At 31.9% G+C, this 15,316-nt stretch overlaps 1 protein-coding gene across 1 annotated transcript in view; it reads right to left on the minus strand.

Moving 5' to 3' along the window:
* Positions 1-5,834: 5,834 nt before the first annotated feature.
* The window catches only part of LOC129235265 (methylcytosine dioxygenase tet3-like), a 77,144-nt gene continuing 67,662 nt past the window's right edge, over positions 5,835-15,316 (minus strand). Inside the window, exons 9-12 of the mRNA XM_054868978.1 lie at positions 14,537-14,674; positions 12,483-12,605; positions 10,131-10,776; positions 5,835-9,905 (exon numbers count right to left, since the gene is read on the minus strand). Coding sequence (XP_054724953.1) covers positions 8,383-9,905; positions 10,131-10,776; positions 12,483-12,605; positions 14,537-14,674 — 2,430 coding nt within the window. The 3' untranslated portion in view covers positions 5,835-8,382. The remainder of the gene's footprint in view (positions 9,906-10,130; positions 10,777-12,482; positions 12,606-14,536; positions 14,675-15,316) is intronic.

Genomic DNA, 15,316 nt, shown 5'->3' on the forward strand with positions numbered 1-15,316 from the left:
TAGTTTGGTGAGTACGATTTTACTAATCGTTTGTACTCTCATATAATCGTAATCCGCAACTCTAAAGGATAAATTTACAGTTATTTAATGTAATTTTATTTATAACCTGAACTTGAGTCGACAGTGAACACGCCAAATGGCGTCAGTTTGGCAAGACGAGATATTATACGAGGGGCATGATGGAATACTATCTCATCTTACCCCCACATGTCTTGCGATTTGTTTTTTATTCTTTTGAGATTTCTTAAGATAGTGAAAAGAAAGACGAATATGGGAATTTGGTCACTAGAATCGATGCATCATGCTATTGAATGTATAGTGAGTGGAGAAATGGGATTTCAGAAAGCATCCCGAACTTATAATATACCACGGGCTACACTTCATAGAAAAGTGAAAGAATCTAAAAAACAACAATTGGACAGAGGTGTTCTTACGGTTTCGACAACTGGAAAAATGTATTCAAATAAAGAAGCCACAAGTTTAGATCTAGTTAAGCCTTTTTCCCCATGAAAACTATTTTTCTTTGGAAGAAGGAGACCTTCTTGCGGACTAAAAGAAAGGAACTTTTTGTGGTGAAGGCTCAAAAGGAACGAAAGAAAATAAAAAAAAATCTAAGCAGAGAGAAGAGAATAAAATGGAAAAATCTAAGCAGGAAGAGGAGAAAATCGAGGAAAAAAAGAAGAAACGAAACGTGAAAAAGGGATTTGGATGACATTATTTCATTTACCCCATCAACTCGTACAGCAATGAAAGTTGGCCAGTCAAAAGATAAAAACAAAAGAATACAGACTGGAAAATTAAAAACAAAAAACTGTACTTAAAGGGAAACCATCCGAGTCTTCGTCGTCTGAACCTTTTGATGTCGAATGCCTTTACTGTGGACATTTACTATATTCCCAATCGAAAGCAGGATTTATTAGGTGCTGCGAATGCAAGAAATAGGCCCATTGATGTGCAGGAGAGGAGGATGAGGACGATGAAGCTGCTCATCTTTGTGGCTTATGGCAAACATTGAATCTCATCTTACCCCACCTGGTAGGGTAAGATGGGATTTTGACTCATCTAATTTAAACATGCGTCAAAATTTTTCTGTTGGAAATAGGATATTGAGTAAAATTTTATACTTTTATAATACTTGAGAGATAATAATGATATAGTTTTCTAATTGATTTATGAGTTTAATTTGCCCCCACAACTGTTTTTTGGTTAAGTGTCTCATCTTGCCCCACCCTCCCCTACGTATGGTCAAAAGACCAAAAAATTAAACTACAAACTAAAAAGAGGGTGTTTAAGCTCCAGTATATGCACGACAGAATACCATATTGGGCTAAACGCACCACATGGTAAACTATATACAATAAACAAGAACTTAAATCTAAAATTAGGATCTTAAATAAATCTTTAATTTAATTCTAACTATCAAATTTCAACGCAAATGGAACAGAATCACGGAGGAGACGGTTACATTTGAGGCAGTGAGAAGCAAAGGGATGCAATGCAAGTGGCAAAATTAAAAATTTGGAGATAACCAGTACACATTGTAGGTGAACCTCTCCTCTGTCTTGGGGCAAGAGGGGTACTAGTAGCCCTGGTAGGTGCTGCTGTATAGCATGATTTAGAAAAAAAAAATCAATGAAAGCCTTCCTAGGCTATAAGCGTTTTACTCAAAACTTGAAAATGTCCACTTACATCCCTTTTGCTTCTCACTGCCTCATATGAGCTAAGGACGAATTTTACACAAAATGCATTTGCAATTTATACATGTCTTGTAATGTAACTTTTCGTTACACCGTAATGGAGTACTCTTTAACCAGTAGAACAATTAGATAAATAACACTCCATTTGGTATCATTTTTGAACCGTTTCACCACTGGAAGCCATATTTGAATTAGGCAGTGATAAAGGAGTCCGCTGCCTATAATGCCATAAGCCTTATAAATGCGACTTTTACGTAATTATAAGTTTTTGTATAGCTTTATCACTGTATTGCTTTTTAAAAAATAGCGATAGAAAGTAAAAATAATTAAGTATTTTATTTATTACTTTACATGCGAAGTTATTCAAATATTGCTTTAAAAAAATTAATTAAAAATTATAACTTCAATAAAACAAAGATTTTCTATTATTTATTTTTCAGCAGTTTAATATACTACTATGAGGAAATTCGCAAGAAAAATTGGAAAAATTACAATATTCAACTACAAAAGAGCAACATAACGCAATAATGCGGGAAATAATTTTAAATCCGATAAAAAAATTTGTTGGTTGTTTGTTTTTGTTTCTTACTTGAAATTAATTGAATATTATTATACTTGGCTTATCTTGACTTTAAACTGACATCTTACTGTAGTTCAAAAGGACAGATTATCTTATTTTAACTCTATCTTAATACTTTTATGTGCAACACATTTTAAATGTTCGCAATCTGTACAGTTAAATATTAATTATTACAAGAGCTAATTTTTATAAAGGACGCACGTCCCCTGACTCTGGTATATAGTATACGTCTGAGAAACAATTAATAGAAAAACAGAAACCTAATGTGCTTGAGATCAAAACTTTTTCTGTTAACCTTTTTTTTTTTAAAAAAAAAGCACATATCTTAAAAATGTTAAATATTATATGTTTTCAGTGCTCTTCCGTTCAGGTTATTTTCATTTACAGTACAACTTCATTTTTCCAAACTAGCGGGGACCAAAGGCAATCCGGGTAATTTGTAAAACACATTCGTAAATACACTTATCTTTTATAACAGCAAAAAACGCTGTAACAAAATTGCGTACGATTGTTACTCGCAAACACTTAATCATTTATAGTTCAGCTGCTGTGGTGTAGGAATGACACCCCAAATATGCCATGTTGTTTATTAGATGACTATACTGCCGTGTGCAGGTAAACGACAGTATCTGCAGAAATAAGTTTTCGAGATATTTGAAGAAATATGAGGTGGTTTCAATACTAACAATAGGAAAATGTTCGAATTAGACGTTTTTTTCGTGCCTTTTTTTTTCAGTGGAAACCAAATAAGCGAGCTTCTACAATAAAGATAATATACAATAGATGACAAAAATGCAAAAAAAAAAAAAAAAAATGAAAAATTTGCAGTTACTGCCCTTTACCTGCACACGGCAGTATAATTTATTGCACCTGCAATGCAGGAGTTGTGCGCTTAATTAAAATAAAGAGCAAATATTTGGTACATTGACAGTTTCGTTCCGGCTATCATAATTTAGAATTATATCATTTCAGTGAATATATTTTTTAACTTTAAAAATTTGATCTGGATAAGCTGGAGATCTAGATAAATGGGAGCAAGATAAACGAGGTTCAACTGTAATTATAAATACGCATCCACCAAAGAAAAATTTAAGTTTAGAGCCGTAAAAAATAGCTGATTTCTGACACATTGATTGACGTTGATCGTTTAAGCATATTTAAAATATTGTGTGGGTGGAAAAAATATATTGAAGTCGAAAATTTATCGTTTTAGTCCAATTTATCCTCAAAATAACCCTAGTATTTTCTAAAGAAAAATTGGCAGCCTCCCGAACTTTAAATTGAATCTCCATTATTATAATGCGAGATTTTTTTCCAAGAATGAGAAAAATTATAAAATTCAACAAATTTGTATTTCATCATTCAAATTATATAAACAATGCCTTATCTGCTCTCCTAACGTCTTTAGCATTTAACCACGATGATAAATAAAATTAAGATTGTTGGGGGTCTCTTTTTCGTGGTCTTTCGCTCTCTTTCTGAATTTAGCTTCAAATAGTTTTTTCGACATATCTTAAAATTGATTTAAAACTATACAAGATGAGCAAAAAATATCTTGAGAACGGAGTAAAAAGCAGAAAAAAAGTTCGTGGTACGAGCTAGAGAAGATACTCTTTAGACTTTAAAGAAATGTTCAGTAAGATACCGTCCTATAGCCAGGGCTAAGGCAGAAATACATGAAATACACCGCCAGCTCAGTCAGTGGTGTTTTCCACCTCCAGCTCAGTTAGTCCTATGCCGGGCTAATGAGTGCTAATAAGCATGAAACTGCAGTCCTCGGCTGGAATTGACTGAGCTGGCGGTTTATTTCATGTATTTAGAGAAATGTTCTGTTGGATAAAGATAGTGGCTCCAATTCCTAAGCCATGGGCTACGGCTAAGGGAACAGTGTAACGATTTTCCTTTAGGCCCTTGGGGTGGGGTAGACAAGTTCTCGTCATTGTAAAACCTGAGAGGAAGACATCATGTTGACAGCTTTATGACGTTTAATTGTAAAAAAAGGACATTTGAGCATTTCCGCTGTTTTGTATTGGTGTGTACTTCCCTCATCTTAGCTCCCATATTCCTCCTCCGAGAGGACAATTCTTAGATAAGATATAACAAGTATTGGTCACTCTGAGAAAACACATTCATGCTATTTACTGCACCCTCCTACTCTCCCTCTCTCTCTATCCTTCCCACTCTTTATCCACATTAAACCATGCAAACTTTCTGCCAGCGCCTGCACAGCGTGTTTTTTTTTGGGGGGGGGGGGGGGAGTGGGAGGGAGTCTTCTTATAACTTGTCCTTTTTTAAAAAATTAAATTTAAGCATTTATTTAGTCAGTTTAGCGCCCCCAAAATCTGGCGCCCGGAGCACGAGCCCCGTCTGCCCCCCTCTAGTTACGTCCCTGAGTGCTATACTAAAGAAAGAAAAAGTAGGAAAAAATAGGAAAATAAGAAGAGAGCTCTAGAAAGTAGGAAAAATAGGAACTCTTCGGGTCTGAAGTTGTTATAAATAATTAATATTCCTTAAAAACTACAATTAAGACAAAATAGTCTGTTTTTAGCACATAAGCATCTAAATCAATAAGAATAAAAAAAATGTTCTGGAGATTAAATTTCACATTTTTTCGGAAAATAATCACGAATTATCCGGAAAAATGGGCATATTTTGCATTGTTATTAATAGTTTGCATTGCAATAAATATTTAATGCCATTTTCTTAAACTTAGGCACTTAAAAAGTCTTGTATACTGCCAATTTGGGAATGACCAAGTATGTCGGCTACGACAAAAATTAGGAAGTAATTTTTTGAATTTATAGCATGAAAACAATTTAAAAATAATAAATCTTCATGAAACTACAATTCAGTTGAAAAGTTTTTAGCATATTTGCGTCCAAGGCAATGAGGATAAGATTAAGTTTTAAGAACAAAATTTTCATTTCTCAAGAAAGTTACATATTTAAAATAAAATAATAATAATAAAAGAAAACAATGTGCAGCACATTTTGCGTTATTTTCATAAGTTTGCAGTTAAAGAAAACATCCAATTCTGCTTTGTTTTTGGAAACGTAGGCATTTAAACATTGTGTCTACTTCCATCTTATGAATGACCAAAAATGGCAACTGTTTCATACGTAGCTGAAAAAACTGATTAAAAAAAAGGGATTTTCCAGATCAACCCTACCATCTGCAGGCTTGTGCTTCAGAAGCAGTAAATTGTCTTCTCTCCTGTTGAGTTTGGGCATAATTCCTGTTCACCCTAGGAGTTTTTTTTCTTGGGAAGTTGGGGGCAAAAATGACGTCCGCAGAAGTTTTTTTGGGTCACCTTTTTTTTATTGCCAGCGTCATTTTTCCTCAAAACTTTTACATTTCTTTTTTAGTAAACATCGATAAAAACAAAGATGAGATCTCTTGGTACAAAATTCCCTGGGAAAAAATTGGAAATTTCCCTGACTTTTTTAACTATGTCATTTTTCCTGACAATTCCAGGTTTTCCCGGAGCATACGAACCCTGATATCGTTTCAAGTTTTAAAACTTGATATTTTGTGCAAAAGAAAACTCGGATGAGGCTCAAAAATAATTTAATACATATAATTTGCAGCTACATAGAATAGTAAAAACCGACAAACATCATTTTACAATACAAGTGACACTACGTACGACAAATTCTACATCACATACAAATGTTTAAAATGTAAACAACTACATACTTCATACACAATAACTGCATCTTTGAATATAGTTTCCTACGTGGCTTTTATAAATTCAGCTCTTGGTGTTGAGGAGTAGCTGGGATTTGTCAACAATGTCATTTCAGACATTATATATAGTATTTACATCTTCTTTACAAAAATATTTGAAATCGATTGCTCGTAAAATGTACAACAAAAAAAGTCATGAATCTATAAAAAAAAAAATTTCTAAACGATTCATTAAACTTGTGGGAAGAATGATTATGTGAATGATTTCGATGAATGATTAATACAGAAATAATGGATTAAAAAGAAATATTTGGCAGTGATTCATATAAAATGATGATAAAATACTGTTATAAAAAGTCATCTACAAGTCTTTCCTCCATATCTTAATGAGGTACATTGCTTAAGTACACATTTTTATCCTTCAGCATGGCATGACCAAAAAACGTTAATTCAAACAATGACTAATAATTCATCAACTTAAAATGTGCATATAAACATGAAAACAAAAACAGTAATAAAAACAATTAGTTTCTACACCATAAATTTTGTTACAGAGAGAAATATTAAAACAAAATTTCCAAATTTGTTGAATTATAATTGAAGTAAAGTTAAAAACTATAATAATTCCCCACCCCTACCTAAAAAATGCGATAAGAAATATCAAGCAAGAAACTTTTTCTTGTGTAAATGTTTCAGAAATGGTTAAATAAATGCATTACAATTTGATGCAATAAGTAGAAAATAATAAATAAGTGAACATGAGAATGACCACTCCTTAGCCAGACCAAGGCTAAACTTCAAGCAAATACCAAAACAGCTCATTACAGCATCCAACTACAGTTGGTTGGGATAATCGATCTGCTATAAAAAAGCTGGAGGTAGTAAACTAAGCTAAGATTACCTTCAGTGGTAGCTAAATTAATTTTAACACAACATCGAGGGTCCGCTATCTTGGAACAGCTCACTATATTGAGTTTTTCAGACAAATAATCCTAAGTAAGAGTAAAACTGCAGTCTGGATTCCTTAATAAGCTGTTTGGTTATTGCGTGTAATAAATAAGTGGTTCAATAAATAAATACATGCAATGATTAATGAAATAAATGCCAAATCATTTTTCTGAAACATATTTAGATCATGTTACTTCATGAGAATGGAATTTAAAGTTACAGAATAAATTTGTATATACTGCAATCAATTTCCAACTAAAATTTAACAAAAATTTTTATAAGAGTTAAATAAATAACTTTGTGCTTGAAAAGTAAAATAAGAAATAACAAGGTTTAATTGCACAAAATTACAAATTACTGCAGACATGCATTTCTGCGTTACAAGGAATGCCTTTTTCAATGCAAAGAAATTAGCTTATGGATGAAAAGACATCCAACAAAAGCCTTATTTTATGATTTTTTATGTTGAGAAGAATTTTTTTTCTAAAATGTTGAATAAGATTGCGAACATAAGAAAGAAAAACATCATGTGCATAAAAATTGGGTGAGAAAACTGCATGCAAGGCAAAAACCTGATTTTCTAATTTATTTTAAGAGTAAAATACACTTTTATTCTTTATTTTTCGATAAAAAAAATAGGCTGGCATCTCAGGCTCCACAACTGTACAATAGAGTGTTTAAAAATATAAAATGTAATCCTGTTAAATATACAGTATAAAATGTCTTTTTATCAGGCACTGCATTATGGTAAATGTATAATGTATTTATACAGTGGTTTGTCAAAGTTACCCTTTGTTTCTGCTGGTGCATCGGAACTAGATATTTGCATAGATTCTGTGCATAGTATATTTTATATTTCGTTCATTTTATTGCATTAGCAAATATTAAAGCACATTGAAATGCATAGCTTAATTTAGTTATTCACTATAAAAAAAAAGTATGAACATGCATTAAAATCTCTCAATCACAAGCAGCAATTTAAAGCACATCACTGTGGAGATTGTTATATCTATCATTTTAATGTGTACATATACACACTTGAGACCAGCTTTTCTTACATAAGCTAAAATATTTGAAAAATAGTTTTATGATTCTGAATAAAAATGTAGGTTTAAACTGAAAACACTAAGAAATATTTAAAATTGCTATGATTTTTTTAAAAAATGTCCCTGCATTTTTTTAACAAACTTTTTCCTAGTTTATTTCTTATTTGATATAGCATATGAAAATCATATTTCCTTATGTCTTCTGTATATTTGCGTAAAATTCTGCAGAAAGGAAAGAGATATATACTTATTAATTAAATTATAATCTTACTACAAGAATATGCCAACCGCGTATTAAATACTTTGATTAATTTCAAATCTGTTGAAGGCAGCTACTAGTATCCAAGCTTTAACTTATTAAATGAGCTATACTGCTTGGGTAATATTAACATAGCACTGTAAATTTAGAATAATATATTTTCTCTCAATGTCCAAAAGGTCCACCAACTGCAAGTGGTGCGATAGAAAATACAGTTACCCAACTAGTTGTTGGAGTTGTACCAGTATATCTTATAGGAGTTGGCTCTTTGATATTTTCTTCGGTGTGTAAACACTGCTTTTTCTGAGGAGAAGTATCAAAATCCTCTTTCAAACCTTTCATGTCTGCAGCCCGTTTTTCTTTCATTTTCTGTCCCCATTCAGCTTCACCATGGTTTTTAAAATTTAAATGTTTGTGCTGATAAAAAACCAAACTGATTCGAGTCGGATTCTTGCGATCTGGCTTTTTCACAGCTGTTGTGGCATGCAACTCATGCTTGGCACATTCGAACAATACTGAACCATGCGTTAGGGCTATAGCTACCCCACCAACTTCAACATCCTTGAAGCTACTCTCGTTATCAGAATGGCCCTCATAGATTTCATCATCTTCAAAAGTAGCAGTCGTTGAATCTATTACGTTTTCATTTTCTTGCGCACTAATATCACTGTATTTTGAAGTCAAATATCCTAAATGATTGGTTTCTTCATGACAAGAGTAACTTGCATTTTCATTGGTATGTTGTTGATAAAATTTGTTTTGAGGTTCCTTATGCAAAATATCTTTCTCTCTATAAAATTTTGAGCTTTCTGGACACTTCATATTTTTAGAAAAACTTTCGGAAACTTGAGGATTATATTGATCAAATGGAAAAGATTTCTTGAAATCTAAATTCATATTACTATCCGGCACTGGATTTGCATAGTTCTCACTTTGTGGTTGCAGACTAGATTGCATGAGATGATAATTGTAGTTCTTCGCTTGATTATCATAGGTATTTCCAGACCTCGTATAGTTATCACACTGAGAGACTTTTGCTCCTAAATGCATGTTATCATCACTCGTTTTGGAATAATGTATGGGTTCTCTAATTACTGCTCCATTGTTAGATCCGAAGTTGTCATCAGACTTTGCATCCAGATCCCTCAACGTGTAATTTGATTCTGTTTCTTCAGGTTGCAAGTCTTTTTTCCCATGAACATTATTTAAGTTTGAATTTTTTTCTAAATGCATGAACGTATGATTTTGCTGCTTATTTTGACTTAGAGTAGGATTTGTTGGTTTGATGATGTTGCTTTCAGATTCCGATGGCGATGAATATGAGGTATAATATGTTGAAGAAAGATTTGTGCAAGTATTCTGTTTATTTGTTCCATCGAATACTTCAGGTACTTTTGGGAATGATCCAAAATTTGAACTATTATTGTAACTTTGAAAAGCATTTGAATAAGGCAAATTATTTAAAAGACACACTTTATCTGTGGAATGTTCAATCCTGTATGGATACATGCTTGCAGCACTATAATTTCCAGGAATCTTTAGGGGAACATTAGGCATTGGATATTGATATGGTGGCTGATTATGGAATGGCAATTGTGCATCATAGTAATATGAGTTATTCTGCAGGTGCGGTGAATAAGGATATGAATGATATGGATTATGAAAGTGACTAACCATATGCTCAGCCTCTGGGTTGCATACACTAGGATTATGTCCATGTGGGTATGAAGGCTTGAAATTATTCGAAAGCACCTGAAAATTTGGAACAGTAGCAGTACTAGATTCTGGTATGGGATTTGAATGAGTTATGTAATTGTTATTGCTGTCGTTAAAATTATTTAAATTACCAGGCTTAACATTAAAATTTGTTTTTGAATGCAAAAGACTGGTGAAAGAGTTGCTCAGTTCTGTACTTAGAGGTTGCGAGTGATGAACAAAGGATGAAGTATCGGCAGAAGAAGCAATAAATTTGTTATTGCTATTTGGTGGTGAACAAATGGAACTGTTTACAGTTACTTTACTTTGTTTGTGCTCTTCATATTTTTCCAACTGTTGGATGGAAAAAGTTCCTGGATTGTGTTTATCAGAAGGTACAAAATTATTATGAGTATTTTGGGTAGTTGTTACAGTTTCACTATTAGATAAAATATTTTCTCCTGCATAAAATTTGCATGCAGTTTTCTCTTTGGAAAATGTAGGCACTACAAATCCATTTGCATTTGTATCAAATCCACGTGAACTAACATATTCATCTTTGTAAATATCGACAAATACATTTTTAATTTTTTCATTGCCGATAACAGGATGAATGCTATCAGCATGAGGCGATAAAGGATATAACTTATTACTTTTAAAATTACTATTGTGAAGTGAAGTTTCAAGTTTGCGCAGCTTCCCACTTGCAATCAGCTGCCTGAAAGCGGTTTGCAATGCTTGTTTACGTGGCGAAAAACCGTCTTTTGGTTTGCGTCCTCTAGTTTTGCAGGGTTTCAGGGGAGTAGTTCTTATTCTGAAGTCCACAGGATATTTGTTTAAAACTTCTACAGCACCAGATGCAATCTGAAAGCAATAAAAAAGAAGATTCAATAATGAAGTACATAGGTCAGCCAGAAAGTTAGTTGCACTACTTTGTAAATATGTTCCGATTAAGACTATTTTGATGACACTGTGTGGAAACACTTTAGATGTGTACCTTTATTGTGTGACATAGCGCCTTTTCCGAGGCAAGTTTAGTTTTTCTGATAATCAGTCGAAAACATGTCTCGACAGCTGCAAGTAGTGTCCATATTGGAAGTGTGTGCAGTGATTCATTTTTTGGGGACAAAAAGGTGCAACTGCACTGAAATTTATGGGCAGTTGCATGAAGTGTATGGTGACAACACAATGTCATGTCAAGCTATCTGGAAATGGTACAAAATGTTTGAGAATAGACGTACAGATATTGACGAAACTGAGCGCGAGGGAAGACCAAGTTTAGGTGGGAAGGGTGGGATCACCCTCCTTATAGCACAGATTTTTCAGCTCCTGAATTTCATGTTTTAGGTCCCATGAAACAAGAACTTTCAAAGCGGCAATATAATTCCAATGACAAAGTGAAAGCTGCAACCCAACAATGGTTATCGGACATTGGACAGGATTTCTTTACAGAAGGCTTCAAAAAGCTTTTACCACTCCTGGACAAATGCTTAAATAACGGAGGTGGTTATGTTGAAAAGTAGTTATTGAATGAAACTATAAGATACCAATAATTTTATTGTAAAATTTCTATCCTGTTCTGTTTTTTTGAACAGTGCAATTAGCTTTTTGACTGCTATACTTCTAGTCCGTCAAAAATTGAATAAAAATAAAATTTCACAAATCGATGGTGTAGGTACATAACCTCTCATGTCAACAATGGCAAGTTTACAGGGGAGAATTAAAACTTTATATTTTCAGTTGTAGTTCTCAGTACCATCATACCACTGCTCATTATCTAGGGATTTTTTATTGGAAGAAATGATATATAGGAGGCAGAAAACAGATGTCAAAGTGTAAAAACAAAACTTTTTTTTTTTTTTTTTTAAATCCACAAAAATTGACATTGAAAGTTGGGTACCTTCATCATGGAAATGAAATTCTAATCCAGTAAGCTTGACAGATAATTCTAAAATCGAAAAAGGATGTTCACAGAGATAAACTTTCCATCTTTATATGGAACTTGATCCTTAACTTAGTCCTTTTGCCATTATATCAAAAACCTAGCTATCAATCCTAGGTTAATGAGGATGATTTTATGGTGCTAATATGAAGTTTGGTTGGAACACATAACACAATTTTGCTCATTGAATACCGAAACAAATTTTCTGCTGCCATGGCTTGACCCATTGTAAACTAGGATAGTATCTAGAGGAGGGTGTTTAGTATGGGTTACTGTCATCAATATAAGTACCTGTTTTAAGATTGTTTCATGAATAGAAAAAAAAAAAAGAAAACACACACACACACTTAAAAAGAAAATCCCAACCAAACTGTTGATATCATACTATTTTGTTTTTTCATTTAATTTTACATTTCAACAATTTTTCACTGCTATACTTTTATATTAATCTGGAAAAATCAAGTTAAAAAAATAAATGAATAAATTTATAAAAATAATAAAATAAAAACAGGGTGGTTGGTGATATATAAAGTGTTAAATGAAATATTTTTATGTGTGAAATTGAATGAAAATTATATCTTGTCTCGAAACAACTGAATGAAGATCATGAAATGTAAAAATTCAATACCTTTTTCTCCTGACCTTCTTGACTGCCATATTCATCAGTTGTATCCATCATATACAGAGGTAACACATGTAGTTGTTCATCTTCTGGTTTTTCCCATCCTCTGTGTTTGTTAAGCGTGACAAGCTAAAAAATAAACATTATTATTACAGCATTAATTATGTTATGACTAATATACATTGAATAACAACAAAAAAATGTCAGAAAATATTTTAAAATAAATTCTAAAACAGTGACTATAAACTGTGCATAAATATACAAGCTCTAGCTATGTTTGCTATATTTTTTATCATTAAAACATAATTGTTGCTGAAAACAATAATCTGCAATAAAAAAGCATTCACTAAAAAACTAATTTAAAAAGATGCTCATGCTTTGAACAAAACATAGTAAATTGGATTTATGCATTAATTTAAATGAAATCAAACCTTTTCAGTCAGAAGCAAATTATTCCACAAATTACTGAAAAAAAATTTGAACATATTTTTAAAAAGCAGCATGTTTCCAAAAATTGCTCTCACAGCAGAACAAATTTTGAATGTTGAAGAAAATTGAGTACTCATCATAATCATGAATACGTAGTGGTCATGAATATGTAGTCAGAAATGATCATCAGGGAAAATTTTTAAATACTAATTTGAAAACATTCATTCAGTAAATTACAAGTGCAAGAATTAAATTGGCATGAAAATAAACAATGTAGAAAATTTTAGCTTGTCATAGTGGCTAATGGCAATAAATACTGTAGCACCAAGATCAATTTCTAGTTCATTATTTAAGCTTCAGAAATAATTATGAGCAAAATTAGTATACCTGAGTACTTTTTATATACTTTAGAAACATTTTGGGAAATTCACCTACTTCAAAGTAATTTCCAATCCCCAAGAATATTAAAACCTCCTGAATTCATTGAATTTTGCAGAATTTTTTTCAATTATGTTGTTGTTTTATGAGTTCAAAATGCATTTTCAATTATGTTGTTGTTTTAGGAATTCAAAACGCATTAATTGTTGGCTTAACCACTTCTGTAACATAAATAATTACAATAATAAACAATGCCAATTCCCAAAAAAACATTCATTTTAGCTTACTTATCAATGCTAAATTTTATTTAAGTGGTTTAAAATCAGAAACATTCCATTTCTATGTGTTCAAACTATGATTTTTAGTTTGTTTTAGAACAAACAGTTTTGTGTTTAGAACAAAAGTCTAGGTATTCATTTTTTATGTTTATAAATTCCTAAAAAAATTTCATTAAAGCATTTTGTTAATCCTTCTGTGAACAACATACAGAATATTTAATGCTGTTAATAAAATTAAAATTAAAAAAGAAAAAAAAAAGATCATTTCGAGTTGGACATTTTAATATGATCACTGTCTAACCTGGAGAGTATGACAGACCAAATAAAGTTTTTCAAACACATGCTAGACATAGTGGGTAGCCTCTCAAGGTGACGGACATAACAGGTTTTAAAAATGTGATTGCATTTTACTAACTCACCAGAGAATTCAAAAGTCTTGTCTCCCACAACTTTGATATTACTTACCTCACACAGAAAGAAAATGAGAAATTAGAATACTTTTAAATTCCTCAATGTTGCATGTACCATTTTTATTTTTAGATTCATTCTTAATGACACATCTTAGCAAATAATATCAAGATTCTGTGATAAAAGCAACTTTTTGAAAAAACATGTTCAAATTTAATAATAAAAGAAAATCAAGAGTTTGTTACATTGTGAGATTTTTTTTTTTTTAATGCTGTGGTTGAAATGTTAAAAATTCACCATGTCCCTAGCAAACGCCCGTGTTATTTTAAAGACAATAAGCAGCATGCAATTGACAGAGAAGCTCAAAAAAAAAAAAAAAAAAAGCATGAAATATTCCCAAAGAAAGCTGGTATTGATTTTGAAAATTCAAGCAAAAGATAAACAAGAAGCAAAAAATGGAAAAAAAAATGACTGGAATAGATTAAAAAAAAGCTAAGAGAGGACTAAAGCAAAAGCTAGGATGTTAATGTGCAAAGAAGTACATGCAAATGATAATCATTTACTAACCACAGTGCATCCATTATTCATATTTTGTAAATCTTTATGTGAATGTGCACAGTAGTCAATACATGCTGTTACTCCAGAGAAGGGTCGACCTTTTTTTAGCCCTAACCGACAGTCTGATGCCTGTTGTTCAAATTCAGTCTGGAAGCATAAAACAAGTGTAATAGTGGGATTGCACTATTTTGTTTTAAAACAGAATGAAGAAATTTTGGTTCAAATTTCAAGACGAATGCAGAATGTTTAAATTATCTCGAAGGAAATGTTGCGAACACAAAATAATGAATTTTTCTACCCAAATTAAGAATTTAATATTCTACATATAGCCTTCATTTTAACTAGTAAAGTAAGTTTTTGTGTAAAGAAAAAAACTTGTAACTCCACAACTTCTGAAAATAAACACATCATAAAATGTAAAACAGAATTTCTGTATCACTGCTAAATGCAATAAACATTCAGAAATTTACAAGTCAAAATATTTTATGTAGCTACCAGAGCTATGAACATTGCTCTCAGCAGTATTACTTTCAACAACACTAATTAATAAGATAATGTAGACCTTGAATTAAACTAATAATGAATTAATTAAATAATAGAAATTTCTGCAATTTATTTTACAAAGACAGGTAGGGTTTAGGTAGTTAGAACTTAGTAGTAGAACTTAAAAGAACATCTCATCATTTTACATTATTTTTAAAAACATAAGAATCCTTCCTCATTAAAAGGGCTTGTGATTTTTTCCCCCAAGATGAAATCTATAATTTGCATTAAATATTTGCTGAGCTC

This window comes from Uloborus diversus, chromosome 2, assembly GCF_026930045.1.
Source record: "Uloborus diversus isolate 005 chromosome 2, Udiv.v.3.1, whole genome shotgun sequence".
Lineage (NCBI taxonomy): Eukaryota > Metazoa > Arthropoda > Arachnida > Araneae > Uloboridae > Uloborus > Uloborus diversus.